The 20188-nt window shown below is 41.7% G+C and overlaps 3 protein-coding genes and 1 non-coding gene across 5 annotated transcripts in view; all 4 read left to right on the top strand.

Annotated features, from left to right (window-relative positions):
* atp1a2a (ATPase Na+/K+ transporting subunit alpha 2a) overlaps positions 1-4601 on the top strand; it is a 32711-nt gene extending 28110 nt beyond the window's left edge. The window contains exons 20-24 of the mRNA XM_026374190.1: positions 1671-1816; positions 1902-2032; positions 2303-2404; positions 2646-2737; positions 4232-4601. Of these exons, the coding sequence (XP_026229975.1) occupies positions 1671-1816; positions 1902-2032; positions 2303-2404; positions 2646-2737; positions 4232-4260 (500 nt within the window). The 3' untranslated portion in view covers positions 4261-4601. The remainder of the gene's footprint in view (positions 1-1670; positions 1817-1901; positions 2033-2302; positions 2405-2645; positions 2738-4231) is intronic.
* A 1134-nt stretch (positions 4602-5735) lies between these two features.
* Positions 5736-11457, top strand: sdhc (succinate dehydrogenase complex, subunit C, integral membrane protein). Its single transcript, XM_026373584.1, has 6 exons — positions 5736-5773; positions 7941-8000; positions 8370-8471; positions 9179-9240; positions 10818-10981; positions 11184-11457. Exons 1-6 carry the CDS (start codon positions 5757-5759, stop codon positions 11286-11288), a joined length of 510 nt encoding a protein of 169 aa, XP_026229369.1. The 5' UTR covers positions 5736-5756; the 3' UTR covers positions 11289-11457.
* Positions 11458-13016: 1559 nt separating this feature from the next.
* On the top strand, positions 13017-13090 carry trnar-ucu. The gene has a single exon. It is a non-coding gene; the product is annotated as a tRNA-Arg (tRNA).
* A 1937-nt stretch (positions 13091-15027) lies between these two features.
* The window catches only part of cadm3 (cell adhesion molecule 3), a 74144-nt gene continuing 68983 nt past the window's right edge, over positions 15028-20188 (top strand). For both annotated transcript variants that reach the window (XM_026375331.1, XM_026375333.1), the window contains exons 1-2: positions 15028-15259; positions 16850-17007. In XM_026375331.1, coding sequence (XP_026231116.1) covers positions 16917-17007 — 91 coding nt within the window. In that variant the 5' untranslated portion in view covers positions 15028-15259; positions 16850-16916. The remainder of the gene's footprint in view (positions 15260-16849; positions 17008-20188) is intronic.

Consider the following 20188-nt stretch of genomic DNA (forward strand, 5'->3'; position numbering starts at 1 on the left):
GGAGAGCAGAGAGTCAGGAGAGAGTGCCACAATCTTCTAATTGTAATGACATTTACAGCAAATCGAGAGTGTAGAGTGCAACTATTTTCTACTTAATCTGGTCATGTTTCACTAGTTGGAGCCTCACATCAATGCATGCTTTTATCTCTGGTTTTTTATGGTTTGGGAATAGTGAAAAATCAAAGGCTGGCCCAATTTCATAGGTTGTTAAATAGGTCAAAATATGACAGGGCTTCATTGGATGACATAAAAGCTGAACACACTCAAAACAGCCAGCAACTCACATCAACTCCTATAATTCTTCCAAGATGAGGACTACTGGGGCAAAACTTTTGCAGGTCACATCAAATCACATTTATAGAGCAGTGTTTGACCAATAAACTGAAATCCTGAAGCATCTACAATGAACAAGTGATGATCTGATCTAATGTGACATGCAATGAAAGTGACAGTAGTGGAAAAAGGAAAGTTACAAGTTTGAAGGACAAGCAACCAGCAATATTCTCAGTGATGCTAACTTCTATAAACATTACTCCCGGCCCTGTGTGCAGTTTCATTTAAACAACATAATGAAGATGATTAATAAGCATCATCACACTCCTTGATCAGTGCTAGGTTTGTGAAGACTTAAGCTCTAAGATAAGATGTCCATCACGTTGAAAATGTTACGCCCACTCTGACAAAACGAATTTGCTAACATAAAATTAAAACTCACTATGGGCTATTATTGCTGTCCTCAGCTGTCTGGAGTTATTTACTTACAAAACAGCACCGTGGTGCAGGGCAAGTGGAGAAAGATATAATCACCTGTGCTGTGTCCTTCTTATTTTACATAACAAACTAGAGCTATAGGCTTTAAATATGCATTTCATATAAAGACAAGTTCAGGTTTTTCCTATTATATAATACCAGTAAATAAGGAATACAAATACATTGCACCAGCACACTGCACACTCTGCATAAGGACAATAAAGCTGAATCTAGTCTGTTTTAACCTAAAATAGCCTTTGTCAAAACATGCCCATTACATAGGCCTATAAATCTTGTTACTTTGCTGCACAAAATAAGTAAATAAATTAAACTATAGCAACAAGAATCTAATCCATATATACATAATTCATGCAGTGGTTTTGTATCAGTCCTGCCACTAGGTACACCAACATTAGGATAATTTATACTAAGATATCAGAAATGATAATGGTTTAAATAGCCATGAGATTAGTGTATACAAGACACTACACATAGTGGGTAACACCTAATGTTAAAGGGCCTTGGTTTAGTTAGTAAAGTCCTAATACTTTCCTAGTTTCCTGAAAAAAACGATATAACTTAATGCTTGTTACAATAAAACGGAGACAGTATTTACACTTTGAATTCACTGACAGTTAATTGCTAGTCTAACCTACAGGGACTCTTATCACTGCACCTCAGATCAGCTGAGCATGCAAAAATAGAACATTTTTCAACAGTCTGACATCCACGAAGAATAGTTTCCAATAATAAATGAATGATGAATGAACCAACCGAGAAGTTCTTTCAAGGACCTTCTACTGGAAACTAATAACTGCATAAAATCTTAACATAACTAACTCAATTCTAACCAGAATACAATTGTTTATATACATGTAACTTTGATCCATTACTAATGGGCCTATACATCATTGAACCAGGTATGATCCAGGCTCTGGGTGGTTTTTTCACCTACTTTGTGATTTTGGCTGAGAATGGCTTCCTCCCAAGAACCCTTGTGGGGATCCGCATCAACTGGGATGACCGCGAAACGAATGACCTGGAGGACAGCTATGGGCAGCAGTGGGTAAGGAGCAGGGACGAACCGATGCAGCCTTGTCATATTTCCATTTTTGTGCAGGAATAAACACTGTTTGTGTTTAACCTGGCAGACCTACGAGCAGAGGAAGATCATTGAATTCACCTGCCACACCGCCTTCTTCGCCAGCATCGTGGTTGTCCAGTGGGCCGATCTTATCATCTGCAAAACCAGGAGGAACTCCCTCTTTCAGCAGGGCATGAAGTAAGTAAGCGCTAGAGGAAGATTAAAAGATAAACAGAAGGATGTAAAATTGCAAGCCGCATGGCTACGGCCTGGGATCATGTACCATTTCATACCATTATTTATTTTCTGCCTCTTCCCAACTGTTTGGGAAGACAGTAAAGAAGACGTGATTATGATCAAAACTGAAAATCTAAGTGTAGCTTTTTGGATAATTTCAATTATGCAGTTTTGCATGGAACCTAGGAGCCTTCTCCTGCTACTGATTTCTTCATATTTACTGCTCAACAGGAACAGGATCCTGATCTTCGGCCTGTTTGTGGAGACTGCACTGGCTGCCTTCCTCTCCTACTGCCCTGGAATGGATGTTGCCTTGCGCATGTACCCCCTGAAGTAGGGGCTGCATATGCATATCTCCACCGAACCGAAAAATAACCTCTTAAAGACCTAATAGTCCGCCATTAGCCTGTCACTCTTGACTTTAAATGAAGTCTGTGATCACCTTAAACACTACGTTGTTATCCTTAATATTCAAAAATGGCTGCAATGAATTTAACAATTTGCACTCTGCCAGCGACTCGCTGCTAGCCTATCCATCCCTGCCCAGTTACACTTTTTTTCCTCTTCCTCTCAGGGTCCTGTGGTGGTTCTGTGCCTTCCCATACAGTCTTCTCATCTTCATTTATGATGAGGTCCGTAAATTAATTCTGAGGAGGTGCCCCGGAGGTAAGCAGATTAAAAGGTTCCAACCCTATTTGTCTTGTTATGTAGCTTGAAAGAAAGTTGCACAGTATAAAGCAACCAAAGATGCCATTTTCCATCAAGACCTTCTCTCACATCCCTTTTATTGCCACTCTCCTACTGTCCTTGTGCAAAATAAACATCCTAAAAGTGTAGAATGTCCACTGCTTTAAGGACACACTGACTGACAAACCTGCGACAGCTCTGCTCTGCTAATCTGACCTGAAGCTTTCCAGCAGGCATTTGACAGATGGTGACTTGCAGGAGTTCAACATCATCCCAAAAGAGAACCAAAAAAAAAGTATAAAATGTATAAAAACAGCTTTGAACTATTTTGAACTGAGATCAAAAAGGAAAATACAGGTACCAATTTTACAAAACAATGTTGATAGTAATTATAGATGATTATTGATGACAAAGGATGAAAGCTTTAATTTTGGTTTAACGTTAAAAACAGCGTTGATACTAGCTGTCATGTTGAAATCTCTTTTATTTTTGTCTAAGTCAGTGATGCAAATGTTACATTCTATGTAGCTTCTTTGACATTTTCAAGTTAATCTTTGTCATTTCTATAGCACTAACAAGCTGGAACTCAAATAAACTTCACCTAGAAGAATTTGGGCAACACCTAACCCTAACCTAACATCAGATATCCAGCAGAATACATGCTACTCGATCGATTCTCTAGCTTTCAAAGCTGCATCCTCTACAACGCTTGACTGATTACTGTTTGTTTTCCAGGTTTGGTTTTTGACAAAATAGAACGTCTGGCAGTTCCATTTGTTAATCACACCTAATAAACAAGAAAACATTAAATAGTGAAACATCACACATTCACTTTATCACCAAAATCTCATTTGATCTGATTTAAGGTATTTATAATTTTTTAAAAATGTACTTTTCTTGTAAATAGGTAAAAATAAAGGCTGCTATTCAGTTTGTTGATAGCAGCAGTTAAGAATAATCATGACAGATTTGAACAAAAACATTATGTGATTCTTTTCTTGGCCTGGTGTTTATGTTGTCAGCCAACCATTGAACACGTGTAAAACCCGCTCCAGAAAATCGCTTATACCTGTCCAACACCAACAGAACAAGTGGGAAATGATGGGAAAGGAAATTAAAGCAGGCTGATGAAGACTCTTGAGATATGCCCCAAAGATCATATGCATGATATGGACACAAAATCTGTTCACTGCCACAGCGTTTCAGCTGATGAGGGGAAAGAAATGAGGAGGCAAATACAATTTATCGTGACAGTTAATCATTTCTGTTAATCTGTGTGTCACGGGCTGCTGATCAGAGTCTTAGAGTTATATGGGGATTCATTTGGAAATGTACAGAGACAAAGACAATGAGATGAATACAAATAGAGTAATACAAAAGGATATTATGAAAACTGCTCGCCTGTCATTTCGGGCCCTGACACTCTCTCTCTTTCCCTCTTTCTGTCGCTGTCTCTTTCTTCTTCTCTTCCAGGTTGGGTGGAGCTGGAGACGTATTATTAACATTCAGAAAATGTCAGTTTGAATTGCATGTCTGTGAGTGTGTGAGCGAGTGTGTGTGTGTGCGCGCGTGCATTCTTGTGAGGCTAAAACTGTGTGTGTCTGTCAGTTGTAATATTGCATGGATCAGTTCACAAATCTGATTATCATAAAAATACTGCTGAAAATAGGCTTTTGATTGTGCTTTGAGTTTTTCTTTGTTGTTTTATCAGAAAACATTTCCTGCAGAACAATGGTAATGTATACCTTTGTGCCTTACATAAACTGCTACCAAATTGATGTATTGTATCCTGTTTGGCTGTAAAGGAAAACTGAATGTTGTTCGTAATGTGAAATGTACCAAATAAAATGTACTTCCAATGTATCACTGGCCATTGTTCTAATTATTATTCATTAACTATATAATAATTAACAATTCTTGTTGCTATTATTTCACAGAACTTGTTAGTTAGATATGAAGGGCATCGTAGGTAATAATAAATTTAATGATTTCTACATTACATGTTGTACTATTGATGAGTATTCACATATTTACAATCCTATTAATCCTAAGCCATATATACATTTTTATGTAACTCTACTAGTTGACGCTACATAATGTGACACAGACTGACAGTGATACTTACCACACTGTCAAATTATGTTGCTCAGTTTCGTCACAGAAGCTACTTGTTCAGAAATAGTTTATGCAACGTTTACACAAGAATAGGTCTTTGGGAACTCAATGCTGCTGCATGTTTCTGGGTATCTTCTTATACCTCAGTGTTGCACAGACCAGTTTTTCATTGCGTGTGATATGCCAGATTTGGGGACCTGTCTTTGAATTTTTTCCCCCTCATTGAAGGTTTGTTCTCTGTGTTTATTTAAGCATGTTGATCGTGTTACAGAGGAGTAATTTCTTTTCAATTTGCAGTTTTTCATCATTTTGTTATATTCTTATCTGCTGTTTCCTGGCAAACAGTTCCTGTGTTGCATCATTGACATGACATTCACTTTCTTGATATCAGTTTAGTTTTCTGCAGAAACACTGTTATTAAGTTAGTTGGCCACATGTGCATAGACAGTGAAAACTCTGTGAACCTATCTTGAGTTGATTGTCATCCCAAGTCAACATATGTCTCTGAAAATGTTATTTCATATTTTTCTAGTTTTTTTTTTCTTTTTAATTTAACTGATTGTATATTCTACAAAATGTCAACAGTTGACAATGACAATGATCCAAAACCCAGAGATGTTCAGTTTACCAGCACAATGGAAAAAGTGCTGAAAAAAGACCAACAAGCTTTTAAATTGAAATAAAACAGTTAGTGGAAACCTGATTAATATGCTATGGCTTAGCTAATGAGGCAAACCGATTAACCTGCATTTATTTTGATTAAGTTTATTTGTATTATATATATATTTTGCTGGACATCTCTCAGCTGTCAGCACATAGTTTGGTGTACTTCAGTGTAATGACAACATCCGCTGTCGTCACTTCCGCTCACTGCCTGTCAAACATGGCGCTGATTCTAAGGTCAGTACATCTCTGCTACAGAACTTTTGGCTTGGTTAAAACGTTTTAGTTGTTTGTCAGGTGTTTCCTGTCAGATACATTTGTAGTTAAGGTATATTACCTTACATTTGTGGACAATCCGCTTAAGTATAACCTTTTTACATCTTGCTTTATTATCCGTATTTATCGCAAATGTGGTGCGACAGAGCTATAGCTGACATTAGCTAGCGGGCTAACGCTAGCTGTTTTGGGGCTTTGAAAGCTAAACAGAGGGAGAGCTTTTACTTTTATTATCAATAATGACAGACTTAAACTGCTTCATTTATCGCCTATAGCACCAATATGTCGTTGGTGATACAAACGCGATTTAATGTTGTTAAGCTATGCTAGGGTTATCTTCGTATTTGTGTAAAACGTTTTCAAAGTCAAGCTAAGTCAGATTTACTTTGTTAGTAATTTAACCTTATTGCTATCAGTTAGAACTAAACACGAGAAATGTCTTATTCAACGATGTGGACTCGACTGTAACAGCTTCCTTGTTTGTAATCAATACGAGTCATTGGATTATTTGTTGAACTAAATCACTAGTCAAAAGTTTGGACACACCTTCTGCTTCATGTGCTTTATTTTTATTATTTCCAATATTACACATTAATACTGACATTCCGACAATGAAAGAACACTTGAAAGTATGTAATAAGCAACAAAACAGAATATATTTTTATATTTACAAGATGGCCCCATTTGCTTTGATGGCAGCTTTGCTCACTCTTGGCATTCTCTTAGTCAGCCATCTGACTATTTGTTGACTGCTTATTCTTCACTTTTCGGTGCAACTCATACTAAAACCCCAACTAGCTGGTTTCAGATTGGGTAAATGGGCAGCCCGGTCACTGGATGCAGCACTTCATCAGTCTCCTTTGTGGGCAAATAGGTCGTACATAAACTAGAATTGTTTTTGTGGTCATTGTGCTGCTGGAAACCATGATTTAGTGTGACCTCAACTTTGACTAAGTCACAGGCAAAGCCTAACTACAGTTATCTTATGGGAGATGCTATATGCAGGAGTTTAAGAAGATTCAAAAAGATTAACATAACTTACCTTTTATAATAAATTGTGCCTCTTCATTTCAACCCTAAATTGTAACATCTATTGACCCCTTCAGATTTAAAAAAAATAATTTTTCCTGTGCTTTGTTTTCGCTGTTTTTGTTGCTTATAAATCTTTGCATTGCCTTGATGGTTGTAGATGTTATGTCCATGTTGTTTATAAAGTTTAAAATTAAAGTCATGCTTACTAATACACATGTTTAGTCTGGCTAATCAGAGCTAACTGACAGTTTAAAAAAACTACACTGCATTGTCTTTACCAACATGCAATCAAGATATTAGCCAAGAAGGAAGTAAAACAGTTGTTAAACTTTGCCCACTTTGGCTGTTAAAGATAAGACCACAGTCAATCAGGCCAGTTCAATTAATGTTCATCTTTGGTCCTAGAAATTAGATTGTTCCTACTTGTACTTGTGCTGTATAGATGTAATACTGTACACCTGTTTCCCCTGTTATCTTGTCTGTGTTCAGATTGAGCTCATGTTTTTTTTTATTGATTGTACAGCCCTGGAGTTGTTATACTTTATGTTTGCATAGTTTTTAACTTATGAATGGAAAATCTATTATTACATTTAGATACAGTAAATACACTATTGTGAAATCTTTAGGCACTAAAGTGAGAACGTTTAAATATAGTTATCTATCAGTTGACCTCAAGCAAACTTCAGCAAGCAGGAAAAAAATCCATTAAGTTAATATTGGGTGTGATCACAAAACCTACTCCCCTACACTTGCACACAGTTGTTTGTAATGGGTCTTGGCAGATAGTTGAAGATCTTGGAGATCAGAAATAGAATTCATGCCAATGTTTTTATATTTTTGTGTGATATTTGTGCCACTGATAATCACAAAGTTGGAGCTGAAAAAAACATTTTTTTCTTAATTTGTTCATTATCATTTATTGCTTGTTATTCTTTTATTGTTCTTGTTATATATTTCTGTACATTTTATTTCTTATGTCTTAGTCTTTAAATCTCTGTAAGTAAACTTGATGTGTGCAATATAAAATGCAGAGTATTAGTTTTTTTCCTACTGTTTACCCTCATGCACTAAAAACCTTTCTTTCTTGTGTATTTAGGACGTTTGCCCGTCAGGGTGTCTGTCTCTCCAGAACACAGTATGGTGTCCTCTGCAGACAGTAAGTCATTTGTGTTTGAACAGGAATAATGTTTCAATAGTATTGATTAAGATATGCAAATAATAATACATACAGTTGCAAGAAAAAATAATAGCAAAATTCCTCCTCATTCTAATTCACAGTTATAGGAAGCTCCTGCTTAAGTTTATTGCTGCCAAAGGTGGTACAACCAGTTATTAAAAAACACTGCTGTAGGATTAATGGGTGTGTTCAAAAAAAAGACATGAAAGATTATGACTGTTTGTGCTTTATCATCTTAGAAATAATGTGGTTATTGTTATTTTTTACTTTGGTGAATAGTTTGTGTGTTTTGTAACCTGTAACCTGCAACTTCTTTATTCTCTAAATTCCCTTTTTTCATCATTATAGTGCTGCTCCAATGGGATCCTCAGCTAAAGAAGAGATGGATAAGTTTTGGGCCAAAAATGCCACTTTAAACCGACCCATGTCTCCACATCTCACCATCTACAAGTATGTCCTCTGTGTCACATGCCCTGCAGGGTGTACCCTGTGTTTTTCAGAAAATAATTTCAAGCAAAGGATGAAGATCAGTCATTAGTTTAAGTTAATTTATACACTCAATTTATGTTTTATGATTTCAGCTTTGTATTTTTATGGATTCACACCTACAAGATTTATGTAGCGCAATAAGCATCTTAATGTGCAGTAGGATTGATCAAAAACTGGACCAAGGTAAAGCTTCAGCCCTTCTGACTGTCATCTGTGATCATTGTCAAAGCTGATCTGTTATCAAGGCAAATACACTGTTAGTCTCTGATGCTTAACTTAACCCAGAGTAGCACTCCTAACATAGGCAATGTATTGATGAAATCATCCTCTGGTCGTATTCTGTTACTCTATATGAGAACATTAGCTCTACGTGCAGACTTTGGAGACTGCAAGTGAAAGCATCAACTTATTGACATTCATCTGAAATGCCTTCCAGATCTGTTTTCTGAGTTTGTCAGCCTCCGTTACCATTGCTGCCTGCAGCTGACAGTGTTTTCTGTTTCCTCTACTCCATTGCAGTAATTCCACTTGTCAGTATCAGCCTAACCTGATAGAAAACATTTTTTGTAAATTGAGGTGAAAGTTAATGATAGTTGAATGCTTAGACTTGGTCTATTCTACAGTTTATGCAATTCTAGCTAATGTGTTATATTTTTATTGGGTTTCAGATGGTCTGTCCCTATGATGATGTCCGTCGCACACAGAGGAACCGGCATAGGGCTCAGTGGAGGTAATGCATCTGTCTTTTCTTTGTCTTCTATGACTAAAGTTATAGATTTGCTAGTGAGTGTTTTTCTCTTCCCTTCTTTATTTATTTTGACCTTGTATTGGCCTAAATGTACTGCATACATAAAAAATGCTTCATGATATACGTGTGAACTTTTTCTGTAATTATTCTACTGTTGATGAGAAGATCTACTGCTGCTGACAGCTGTTGACTGACACTGAAAATCTGTTCTGGACATTTCAGTTCATTGCTATTGATTTCTGCTAAGAGCAGAAAGCACTGGCATTACAAAACAAAAGTTGTTCAATACAATTCAACCACTTACATGTGAAATTAACTCTTAACACTGAGCTGCTAACAGCTTTTAGTTTGTGTTAGTGTGGCATCTCACATGAGTTGTGTTAACCCGGATGTACCATGCTCTAAAAGCTGTTTACATGTTAATGGGTTCAATAAAGGTCAGTGCCCTTAACTACCACTTCAACCAGTGAACAGAGACATAAACTCAACTGTGCTTCAACTTTCATCAGTTGTCATTTGCCTAATTAATCCCCTTTTGGACATGCGCTCCTTTCCATTATTTGTGACAGTATTATGTCTAATGAGCACATTGGTCACTTTCTCGTAGAAGTCGAAAGGCAATCTTGCTAGGTTTGATCTAGTAACGTTTTTGTGTCATTTTCTACACGACAAAGTCTGAATTGTATGCAGTCACCTGATGCGACAGCCACCAGGGCTATTTTCTAAAACGAAAACTGACTTAGGGTTTATTCATTGAAGAAGTGAGAATTGAGAATGTCAGGGAGAAAACATGTTAATGAAAAATAGACTGCAAAAAAAAGTTGGACTGCTTAGTCCATCTGTTTCCAATGATAATCATTTTAAGTAACGGTGTTTATGGTGTAGTATACAAAAAAGAATTCTTAAAGTCAATGTTTAAAGTCACCTTTGAAAGGAACTTTTAAAAGATTTAAAAAAGAGAGAGAAGAGCAAAGGGAAACATCAGGATCCAGCTGCAGCAGACACTAACACACTGAAAAGATCAGAAAATGACCTTCTCCAGTCAATAGAAAATTAATTATAGTAATATAATTAATAATACAATAATAATAATGAATCTGTACATTCAGATTCAGAAAAAATTCAAGAAATGTTGCTGGATGTGTGTTTGTGTTTTGCTTTTGTTCGACTCTTCCATTTGTGTTTACATTGGTTCATTCCTGCTGTGTCTCCCCACATAAAATTGATGCCATACTTCTACCATCGTTAAGCCTTTTAATCTTCTCTTTCAGAGAAAGACAAGCTCAAAGAACACCATTGGGTTCAGTCCTTCATTTATTAGTCAGTGAAAGGCAGCAAATGTCTTCACACAGTTTAGATATTCAGGTGTTTAAAAATGACTGTTCAGTGGGGTCTAATGGTTCAGTGACTCAGGAAAACTAATCTAGCAAAGACTAATTTTATTCCTTTTTTGTGATAATTTCTCACCCATCGCTTCATCTCTGAGAGACGTGCAAGGACAACATGTTTCTCTAACACCTAATCCAGACTCTGGTCTCATTACTTCTGTCTGTGTCTAGCTGTCTCAGCCTTTGCAATGGCAGCACTGGTCCTACCAGGAAATTACCCCTACTACCTGGACTTGATCCACTCACTGTCAGTCGGCCCCTATCTCATCGGGCTGGCCAAGTTCGGCATCGCACTCCCCCTTTCTTACCACACCTTTAACGGCATCCGCCACTTGGTAAGACGTCATTTGATTCACAGTCCTAATCAGGATAGATCTCCATACAGTGAAATGTTTTATTTTTGTCATGTTTGCTTTACTGACTTTAATAGAAAATAGATTATATTTGTCCAATTGTTCAAACTGATGGTGCTTCTTATTCTAAATTGTCTTCTCTCTCTCTCTTTTCTTCGTATTTGTTTATTATTATTTAAATCAGCTTTGGGACAGCGGCAAAGGCTTTAAAATGCCAGAGGTCTACCGCAGCGGCTACACAGTTATTGGTCTGTCCATCATCACCTCCATAGCTTTGGTTTTGCTCTGAGCGCAAGACGAGAAGAGATGAGCAGAGAGAGAAGGAGAGGATGGAACTGAAGGGGATATGGTCTGGATGCACTGTGGGAGTTTTGTGTATATGTTCTCTTCTTGCTTACTGCAGGTCTCATTTTATCAAAGTATCAAATAAAGGATTATGTTATGGTGTATGCGGAAAAGGTGTTGTGATGTTTTGTCCCTTGGAATTAATTATAAAGCTTTAGGGTCATCAAATGCAGCGGTAGAGCAAAGTGCATGCTAATGTGACCTATTTTAATTTGCACTTGTTCCCGAAGTGAACAACAACCAGTGGCCAAAATTAGACATGTCCTACATGTTATATACTTATGTAATTTGTCTAATAGTGCTTTGACGTCAAATTCATTAATCAGTTTTCTTTGCTCTAAGTGCTCAGTCACTGTCAGCATAAACCATGTGCCTGTCTGTTGTCTCTGTGCACAGGACTGTGTGTTGGTGTCTGTAGAGCTGGTGTTTACTGTTGGCTGTCATTCATATTTTACCTTCTCCAGACCACAGATGCTCAGATGCATTTTTAACACCAGGAAAGAGTGGGGCTGATATGGGGAGAGGCAGCCCGGTGGTGGAAGCTGTGCATGTGAACGGTCTCCTCACCAGCAGTCTGCCTCAGGCCTTCCCTCCCACTGAGCTACACAGAGCTTCACACTGCACCTGAACAGCTTTTGTCCTGCAGTGTAAACAAAAGCAAGCCGCGATGTAATGTCAGATCCAACTTCATTTATGCAGGGTACAGTAACAAGTCCACATGGGGGGAAAGAACAACTGTAAGCATTCTGGGGAGGAGGTTGAACCCATACTGTTTTGTACCAGCTGGTTTGAAAATGTCTGTTTGGATCAGCTTAACCTGCAGTGAAAGGAACCACATGGCCACCTTTTCTGGTTAGTTAGCAGCAAGAAATTGCTTTAACAGTTTGTTACTGGTGGCTCCACAGAAACATCTACATGCTTTTGTTTTCAGTGTGGTGTTGAGAAGATGTATTAGTATTAGTGTGCCACGTGGATGATCACACATTCTGCTTATGAAGGACACAGCAAACTACAATAACTCAATCTTCATAGCATTTGAGTAGATTTGTTATAGTCCACTAGACACACATGTCCATATTTATCAGCTCAAAATTAATCACTGTTTCACCAACACTTAAACATTTGCTGCCTGAATGTGAGTTGTCTGATTGCAGTGATTTCCCATCTAGATGATTCCCTCCAATGAGTCTAATCCTCCGGAGCCAGAACCTGCACAGACTCTGCTGGGTGTAAGACTGGATCATCTTACAGTCAGTTTACTTCAAATCTGCAGAAAGATTTTCCACTTTTAGAGTAAAAAAGAAACGGAGGTGATAAGAACACTGGCTATTCACTGGAGCTATTCTCCGCCAGGAATGAACACTTTGCCCCGCAGTTATTGACACATTTACGCTCCAAGATGTTTCATCTCTTGGTTTTGCTCTGTAATATCACCATTATGATGTTTTGACGAGATAACCTGCGTGAAAGCAACGGGTGATGGGGAGTAGGGACTCTCGCAATCTCCATGAGGCATAAAGAGCTTAATGATTACGCGTCGGCAGCACCCCCTACTGGGCGGCAAATTATTATCCACGGGGCTGCGGTCCTGATGCTGAGGGATGATGAGGATGCTGGGCAGGGCTGGGAGGGGGACTATAAACCCGCTTTTGATCGAAATAAATGTGCCTTAGTCTCTGTGGCGCAATGGAATAGCGCGCTGGACTTCTAATCCAGAGGCTCCGGGTTCGAGTCCCGGCAGAGATGTGGATGAAAAGGATGTGGCTTTTTGAAGAAGGGGATAGAGTGATGAAATTCAAAGCAGACACATTGTTTTATGGTTTTTGCAGCTGATGCTGCGTCAACTGTAAGAATGCATGATAGTTAAATGGGCTCCCCCCCCCCCATGTGTTTATTTCGTACAGGCCCAATTCAGCGCGTCTGGGCTGAATTGTTATAGACATTTCACATGGACGCGGCTTTCCAGCACTCAAAGGTCAGAGCTTTATTATGCAGATTTCAAATGGTCAGAGAGCCCGAAACGGCAGCTCCGTGCAGCAGCACGGCACAGCACGGCACGGCACGGCACGGCTTCGTTACCAGCCTATTACCGTCCAGGGTGCGCGCTCAGGCGGTCATCACGTATGCAGCGCGCAGGACCGTGCAGCCTTGTCGTGTGAAAGTCAGTGGACACGCGCGCGTACACGCACGCTCCCAGCACCTGGGGCTGTCCACTCGTTTAAATCAGAGCTAAATCTTTTCTAATGCGGCCAGCAACAAAACATTTAAAGCCTTGTCCGTCCTCATCAGAAGTGTTTAATGACGCCAGATGCTGCGCTTCTTCTCTCCCGTTTGGTTCAGAGACAGAGGGAAAGATCAAGACTCGGTTTACTTTGAACATACATGACTCACAGTGGCAGGACGCGTTTGTTTGTGTGCACATTTTGTATTGAATAAGACCATAGCTGTAATGTGTGGGCGCTAGTGGAGAACAATAATTCTAACTTTTAGTAATCCTCTCAAGGACCCCTGAAGGTGGACTTTAGTTTCTGCTTTAGAAAAACCTGTGTTAGTCCAATCATGGAAGCCCAGAGCAGCACTGCTTCTTTTTCAGTGTGGAGAAACAGCTGCTTGCTTGAAGATCTCTCCAACGTCCCGACTCCTCCAGCCCCTTCCCGACTCCCCACGGTTTTTATTATTTTGTATTTTCTTCAAAAATCATCTCCCCGGTTTGAGTTTGTCGCCTCCACCACTTATTGGGCTGTCGTGCGGCTGCCGCCATCCATGTTTAACCCCATCATGCCTCCCCACACACAGACCTAATCCTCCAGTAAAACTAATCCCTAATCCTCTCTGGCAAGTTGAACAACACCCACCCCTCTCCTCCTCCCCTCCCTCGCATCCTGATTCCCAAATGGGCCTGATGCTTGAATAGACAGCTCTGTGCGGACCGTCCTCTGATTAAGCTCTGGCGTAATATGCAAAACTGGTCGTAGGGGTTATGATGTATAGCCGTCACGCAAATGTTGATCAAGAAATACAATAAAGTCACTGTTGAGGGCACAGGTGCAGCCTTGTGGGGATGTGAAACTTCCAAATAAAGTCCCACATCTCCACAAGCCAAGGACTCAGTAATATCATTACCATTTAGCAAATGATCAGGCCTACGGGAAATTGCAGTGGGTCTGTCTGTAAGATAGGAGTAATAGCTCCATAATATCAATGATAAGAAACATTAGAGGCCAGTGAGAACCCCGACAATCAACTTCAGATGACCTCTGCTGCTGCATCTCAGGACGTACGTAGGTTTGATCGTGGGATGGAAATGTGAGCAGGAGACTGGACCTACTGAATGTCAAAGCTTCAGATAACGAGAGCAGGGAATCCTACAGCAACGTGCTTCCACGGGAGATAATAAAAGACCATAAAGTGTGATAAGGTCACTCACCGTGGAGTATTATAGGAACATTATGTTGATATTTGTGGTAGAGTGAGATCACACGTCTCTATCTGCTCCATCTCCTTCATGTTGCTCTCAGCCAGTAGGCCCCTGCTCTGGCCCTGTTATCCCGGTGGTACGGGCCAAATCGTATTAAAATCCCCTCCCTCCCTCCCTCCTTCCCTCCATCCCTCCCTCCCCTGTCCCCTCCCCTCCCTCTCGTCTTTCAGACAGTCTGTTTTTGCTGCAGTGAACGGTAGCCGTGGAGAGAGAGCGAGTGAGAGATAGAGATACAAACACAGAGAGTGAGCGGAGGGAAAAGCAAGAAAAACAAGGAGTCAGGAGAAGAAGGAGAACGAGGAGATACAAAAGTCGAGAAAAGCAGATTGAGAGGAGGCTCCGGACCAGCGGCTGCTGCGCATCAAAGGAGGGACTCTACTGGGGACCTTATTGGAAACCAGCGCAAACAAAACCCGACTCCGGAGGCGGACTATACGGTGTGTGTGTGCGTGTGTGTGCGTGATTATTACCGCGCATTGCTTCGCAGTTTGTGTTAGTGTCCAGGGTTAGGCTGGAGCCTGTAGGGCGGACAGGAGACACCTGTCAGTGCTGACGCTTTTCCGTCTCCAGGAATGTGTCTGTGTGCGCACTCTGGGTAGGTGGCTGTGTGTGTCTAATCCGTTATGCCAGCCGAGGGAGAGGGAGAGAGAGAGAGAGAGAGCTACACAGGCTAATCCCTGCGTGTTTTATAATTTCTCTGAATCTCTGTTCTTTTGTCGTCGGGCTGCCTGCGTGCGTTGTGCTCGACTCCTCTCCAGTTTCTCATCAGTTCTGTTGGGTCTGTTGCTCTGCTAAAAAGGATCGCAGCTGCGCGCTGTGTGTGTGCAGCAGCCACCTCTCCCCGGTCTCTAAATCTCATCCCATCAGCAGCTTGTCCAGCAGATATTTCAGTAAGTGCGGGAGAAGGTGTTAGAAACACGGGTCTGTGGCTCCCGTGGCTCGTCGCAGCAATGCAGGCAGCCGCCACGAGCTGTTCTTACTGTTCTTTGAATCATCAACACTATTATTACTCTGCACCTGAGAGCAAACCGCAGGAACTTGGGTTCAGTCCTGCCCAGAGTGTCCGGGGTTATTTCCCATGGATGCACTTGTTCTAGTTTTGTTTTTATTTCTCACCATCACTCAGCAGGAAGGGCTGGAGCAACAATCACCCCCCCGCCCCCAACACACACACACACACACACACACACCTACCCCACCCCACCCCACAATTCCTAATCCCATCCCAACCCATATTCCCAACCCAGCACCTCCATCCCACCCTCTGCCTCCGCCCCACCCGCCCGTCCCGCAGGCTGAGCTCCAGCCACGGGAGCGTTTCACAGATGGACCGAGGGCTCACCTCGGCGCAGGCTTCTGCTATTTTAGGGGATGTGCGTGAGAAAGAGCTCTGGAGAATGCGTGTGTGTGTGAGAGAGAGAGAGACCGAGAGACAGAGAGGGAGAGGGAGAGGAGAGAGCGAATGCCTGAGTGACTGTTATGCACGTCTGTCCGTCTTCAGTCTTGTGCGGCGCGCACCGTGGATCCTCAGCGGGCGACAGGTGCATCGCTGCTGTTGTGCTGTTTTCTTTTTCCTCTCTTCTCTGTTTTTTCACGACCAACTGGGGAAAGGTTCCTTTGCGTTATTTCTAATTAGTGGGAGTTAGTTGCAGCTCGGTTATGGGCTGTCCAAAACACTCGTTTCCCTTCACTCCACACGCGCACAGCTTGTTAAAGTGGAGGAATATGAACTCCCTTCTCTTCTCCTCTTTTCCCTCATTACCGCTAACGCACCACCACCATCACCATCTTCTCTGCTGTTTGGCTTTATCACCGCCGCCCTCCCCTCCCCTCACCCCCACCTTCCTCAATCGTTCCTCAGTGTGCTATGACACAAGCAGATCGATGAATACCCATAGAGCAACGCGTGAGTAACGGGTGGGCCAAGCGTTTATTCAGTAGCAGCCAACCAATGGCAGGGGACGCAATTAGTGGCCAGTCGGCCTACTCGGCTTGTTTTCTTTATCTCTCCACTCTTCTCCCTGCAGGTGACACTCCAGAGCTCCTCTGCCCTCCTGAGGATTCAGTGAGACAGGCGGATCTGTGCGCCCAACCATGGCCTTCCCATCAGCCCCCTCCGTATTATGGAGTGTCAGCTTATTGACAGTACTATTTGCAGCTGCGGTTCACAGCAACATTGTCTTTGGTAAGCATATTTCTCCTTATATCTGCCTCACCCTCTCTCTCTCTCTGGGCCCCTGACCTCCTGACCCTCTCTTTCTCTCTCTGGTGGTGCCCCTTATCTGTTGACTCGAGGCATTTTCGCTGTTTCCTGTGTTATGACAAGGGAATCACAGAGCCGTTAATAAACACACGGGACACTCCCGGCTCCCCAGACCCCGGTGCCTTGCCTCATGGCTTGCTCTTCTCTAAAAGATGTACAAAATCAGGCGCACACACACACACTGGCATTGTTTCTGTCACATTCACCTGCTCAGCATCGCCGTCTTTCTCACATGCACAGCCTGGAGATAAACAGCACAGAGCTGCTACAGTATTTTCCTAAAAACTTAACACACCTGATACTTGTCATGGCTGAAGCTCAACCTGTGATGAGCTGGGCGCGGCAGAAAGCAGATGGAAGTGCGGATTTGATGAGAGAAGCACTTTGTAATGATATCATCCCTGCTGTGAGCACCAAGTGAACAGGAATACACTGTACAATGTGCTTTTCCATTTACATAGCGCTCAAGTGACTTGCTGCTGGTAATATAACCTTTAGAGGGCAAATTGTTCCAGTGGCAAATTGGTGCACATGATGGCCCTCAATCTGTAGAAAATTGATTGACTCAGGTACACTCCTGTTGGCATTTCCCATCACAGCTAGGATTTAATTGCACAATGTTTGCAAAGAACCATAAGACGATAGCACTCAAGAAGTCTTCTCTAATAGACGCTCCCTGATTTGCATTTGTTACATACGTTCCCGATGCTCCTTGCACTGACTCGTGGACACCCACACAGTTCATATTTGTAAGTGCATGTTCACGCATGAACACATGCATAATGTATATTTGTATTTACACACAGATACGGAGGCACACATACCACGTGTCCGCAGCAGCCTTTTCACTTTCACTGGTCATTTATGAATATTCGTGTTTCTGAATGCTTGTGTGTGTCAAATTGGGAAGTAGAGGATTGTCAGTGTGAGCTCACAGTGGCCAGTGCAGTAAAAAGTGAGAAATAATCTGGCATTGCCAGGAAGCCGGGATGAGGTCACTGCTGAACAAATGTAAATTAAAGCCTGTCAAGGCCCCGAAAGCTGCTGAAGATGAGAAATGCACAAACAATCACCAGATTGAGGTGCTGATGATGAAATATCAATCTCTTGTCAGAGTGCTGACCCCGACTGTGTAGCTCGTCATTGAAACTCAGGCACTGGTTTGTTATTTGGGTTTGAAAATGATTTTGGCTCACATTCAGACGCATGTCACATTTGATTAAGGTGTGCTTAGCGGGAGGCCTGACCATGCATGACCAATTCTTGCTTTGGTTTCACCTAAGCGCTGTTTTACATTATCATGTCAGTCAAGGGGAGTAATTAAGCCAGGGACGTCTGGGAGTGTTTAGGAGATGAGAAAACATGTCAAAGAGTGCATTTCAGAGAAAAACTGATGCAGGGATGGAGTGCTGACTTAACAGACTTTCCCCGTGCATGTTGTAAACCATTAAGTTGTACTCAAGGTCTCTTTGTCATCATTTTTTGCTATCAAAGCAATATGAAACGCTAATGAAATAACTACCCTGAAACAAAACTGATAACATTTATGCAGTGAAATCATTCTATAACTTTTATTAAATAAAAAAAGTTTGGTTTCTGGCTGTTTGTGTTAGACAGCAAGACATTCATTAAAATCAGAATGTATAATATCTTACAGGAATGTGTCTCGGCGCTGGCACAATTTAAAGATTCTCAACAAACTCAGCTGTCACAGGATTTCACATACAACACTAAGGAACGGTGCCAAAAATTCAGCAGACAGCAAACTATATATAAATGAGTCTTGTGTTCATTGTTGGGATATTTTAGCACTGTGCCAAACAGTGATATTGCAGAGTCACAGGAAAATGCTGTGTGTAAGCTGCAGAGCACTGGTCCATCGCTCACATCTGCTTCGATCTTTGGGATTGGTGTTCCTGTGACACGGCAGCATAGCTGTTAAGTAGAAGATGGAGGAGAGTGGGGTAGGCAGTCGGATAATGCTGTCATAATGGAGATCTCCATGCTAAGAGGCCCTGGAACAGAAGGGTCTACTTAGCATAAATAATTCAATGTTATGTATCAGAGAGGAAAAACGATTAGCTCAGCAAATCAATGTGAGAGCAGATGAGCAGAACTGCCCATCAGGGCTATACTGAGTCCACTGTGAATTAAAAACATGGAGACTGTTTGTCTCTTTTCATCATTCAAAGCAGCAAAGAGAGAAAAAAGCTTCTCCCATGAGTTTTAGGGTTTATTATTATACAGCAACCGGCAGGCTGCATGTCACGACTGTTTAAATTTCTGACGAACCCCGGACTCCCAGTTCGCCCGCTTTTACTGCCTCACGTTCAATTGATGTACAGTATCTGAAAGTCACGGAAAGGACAGCACTAACTCGGTTTTTTTCTGGATTTATCGCCGTCCAGGCTTCCTTAGAGCGAGTGAACAAATCAGGGAGACACTAATTGCATGGCATTTGACATATCCATTTCCACAGCTGGATGTGCAACCATGCACTGCAGAGGCAGAGTGACTATCACAGGGGCACAGATATCCAATTGGCCGGCGGTGTCCTGGTTGCGTACTGCTGACCCACTTACCTTGGGTGTTCTGTGGAGTGCAGAGGGTCCATCCACTTGAACACTCTTTAGATAGCAACTAGAGCAACATGCAGTTGCTCCCATCAGCCACCTGGCTCTCACTTCCATGGTACCAGGCGAGTGTTTGCGTTCGTGACGAGAAACATGTCTAATTGTTTATTTACCTCAACAAGTTCCGCTGGTCGGAACAACCGACTGAAGCCCGATGCTTCCAGCTGAGGTCAATAATGAATAAGGATTAAAGGATGGGAACAGTGCAGACCAATCGTTAGTGTGGTAAGATTTACAGGCGGCAGGGCTCCGCATTTGTGTGCCTCTGCCAGCGGTTCACTTTATCCTGCCACAAAATGGGCTCCTTCCCCTCTGGACCGGCTTTTTCTCGCTGGCTCGATTCCCACTTCCTGTGTGTGCTGCTGTTGTTTACTGTTGACTTCCTGTGTGCCAAGATGGGGGAACATTTGGCTAATACACAGTACGGCTAGCGCACAATAGCAGTAGGCGGTTTGGATGGGAGGCCTCTG

The sequence above is a fragment of the Anabas testudineus genome, chromosome 17 (assembly GCF_900324465.2).
Source record: "Anabas testudineus chromosome 17, fAnaTes1.2, whole genome shotgun sequence".
In the NCBI taxonomy this organism is placed as follows: domain Eukaryota; kingdom Metazoa; phylum Chordata; class Actinopteri; order Anabantiformes; family Anabantidae; genus Anabas; species Anabas testudineus.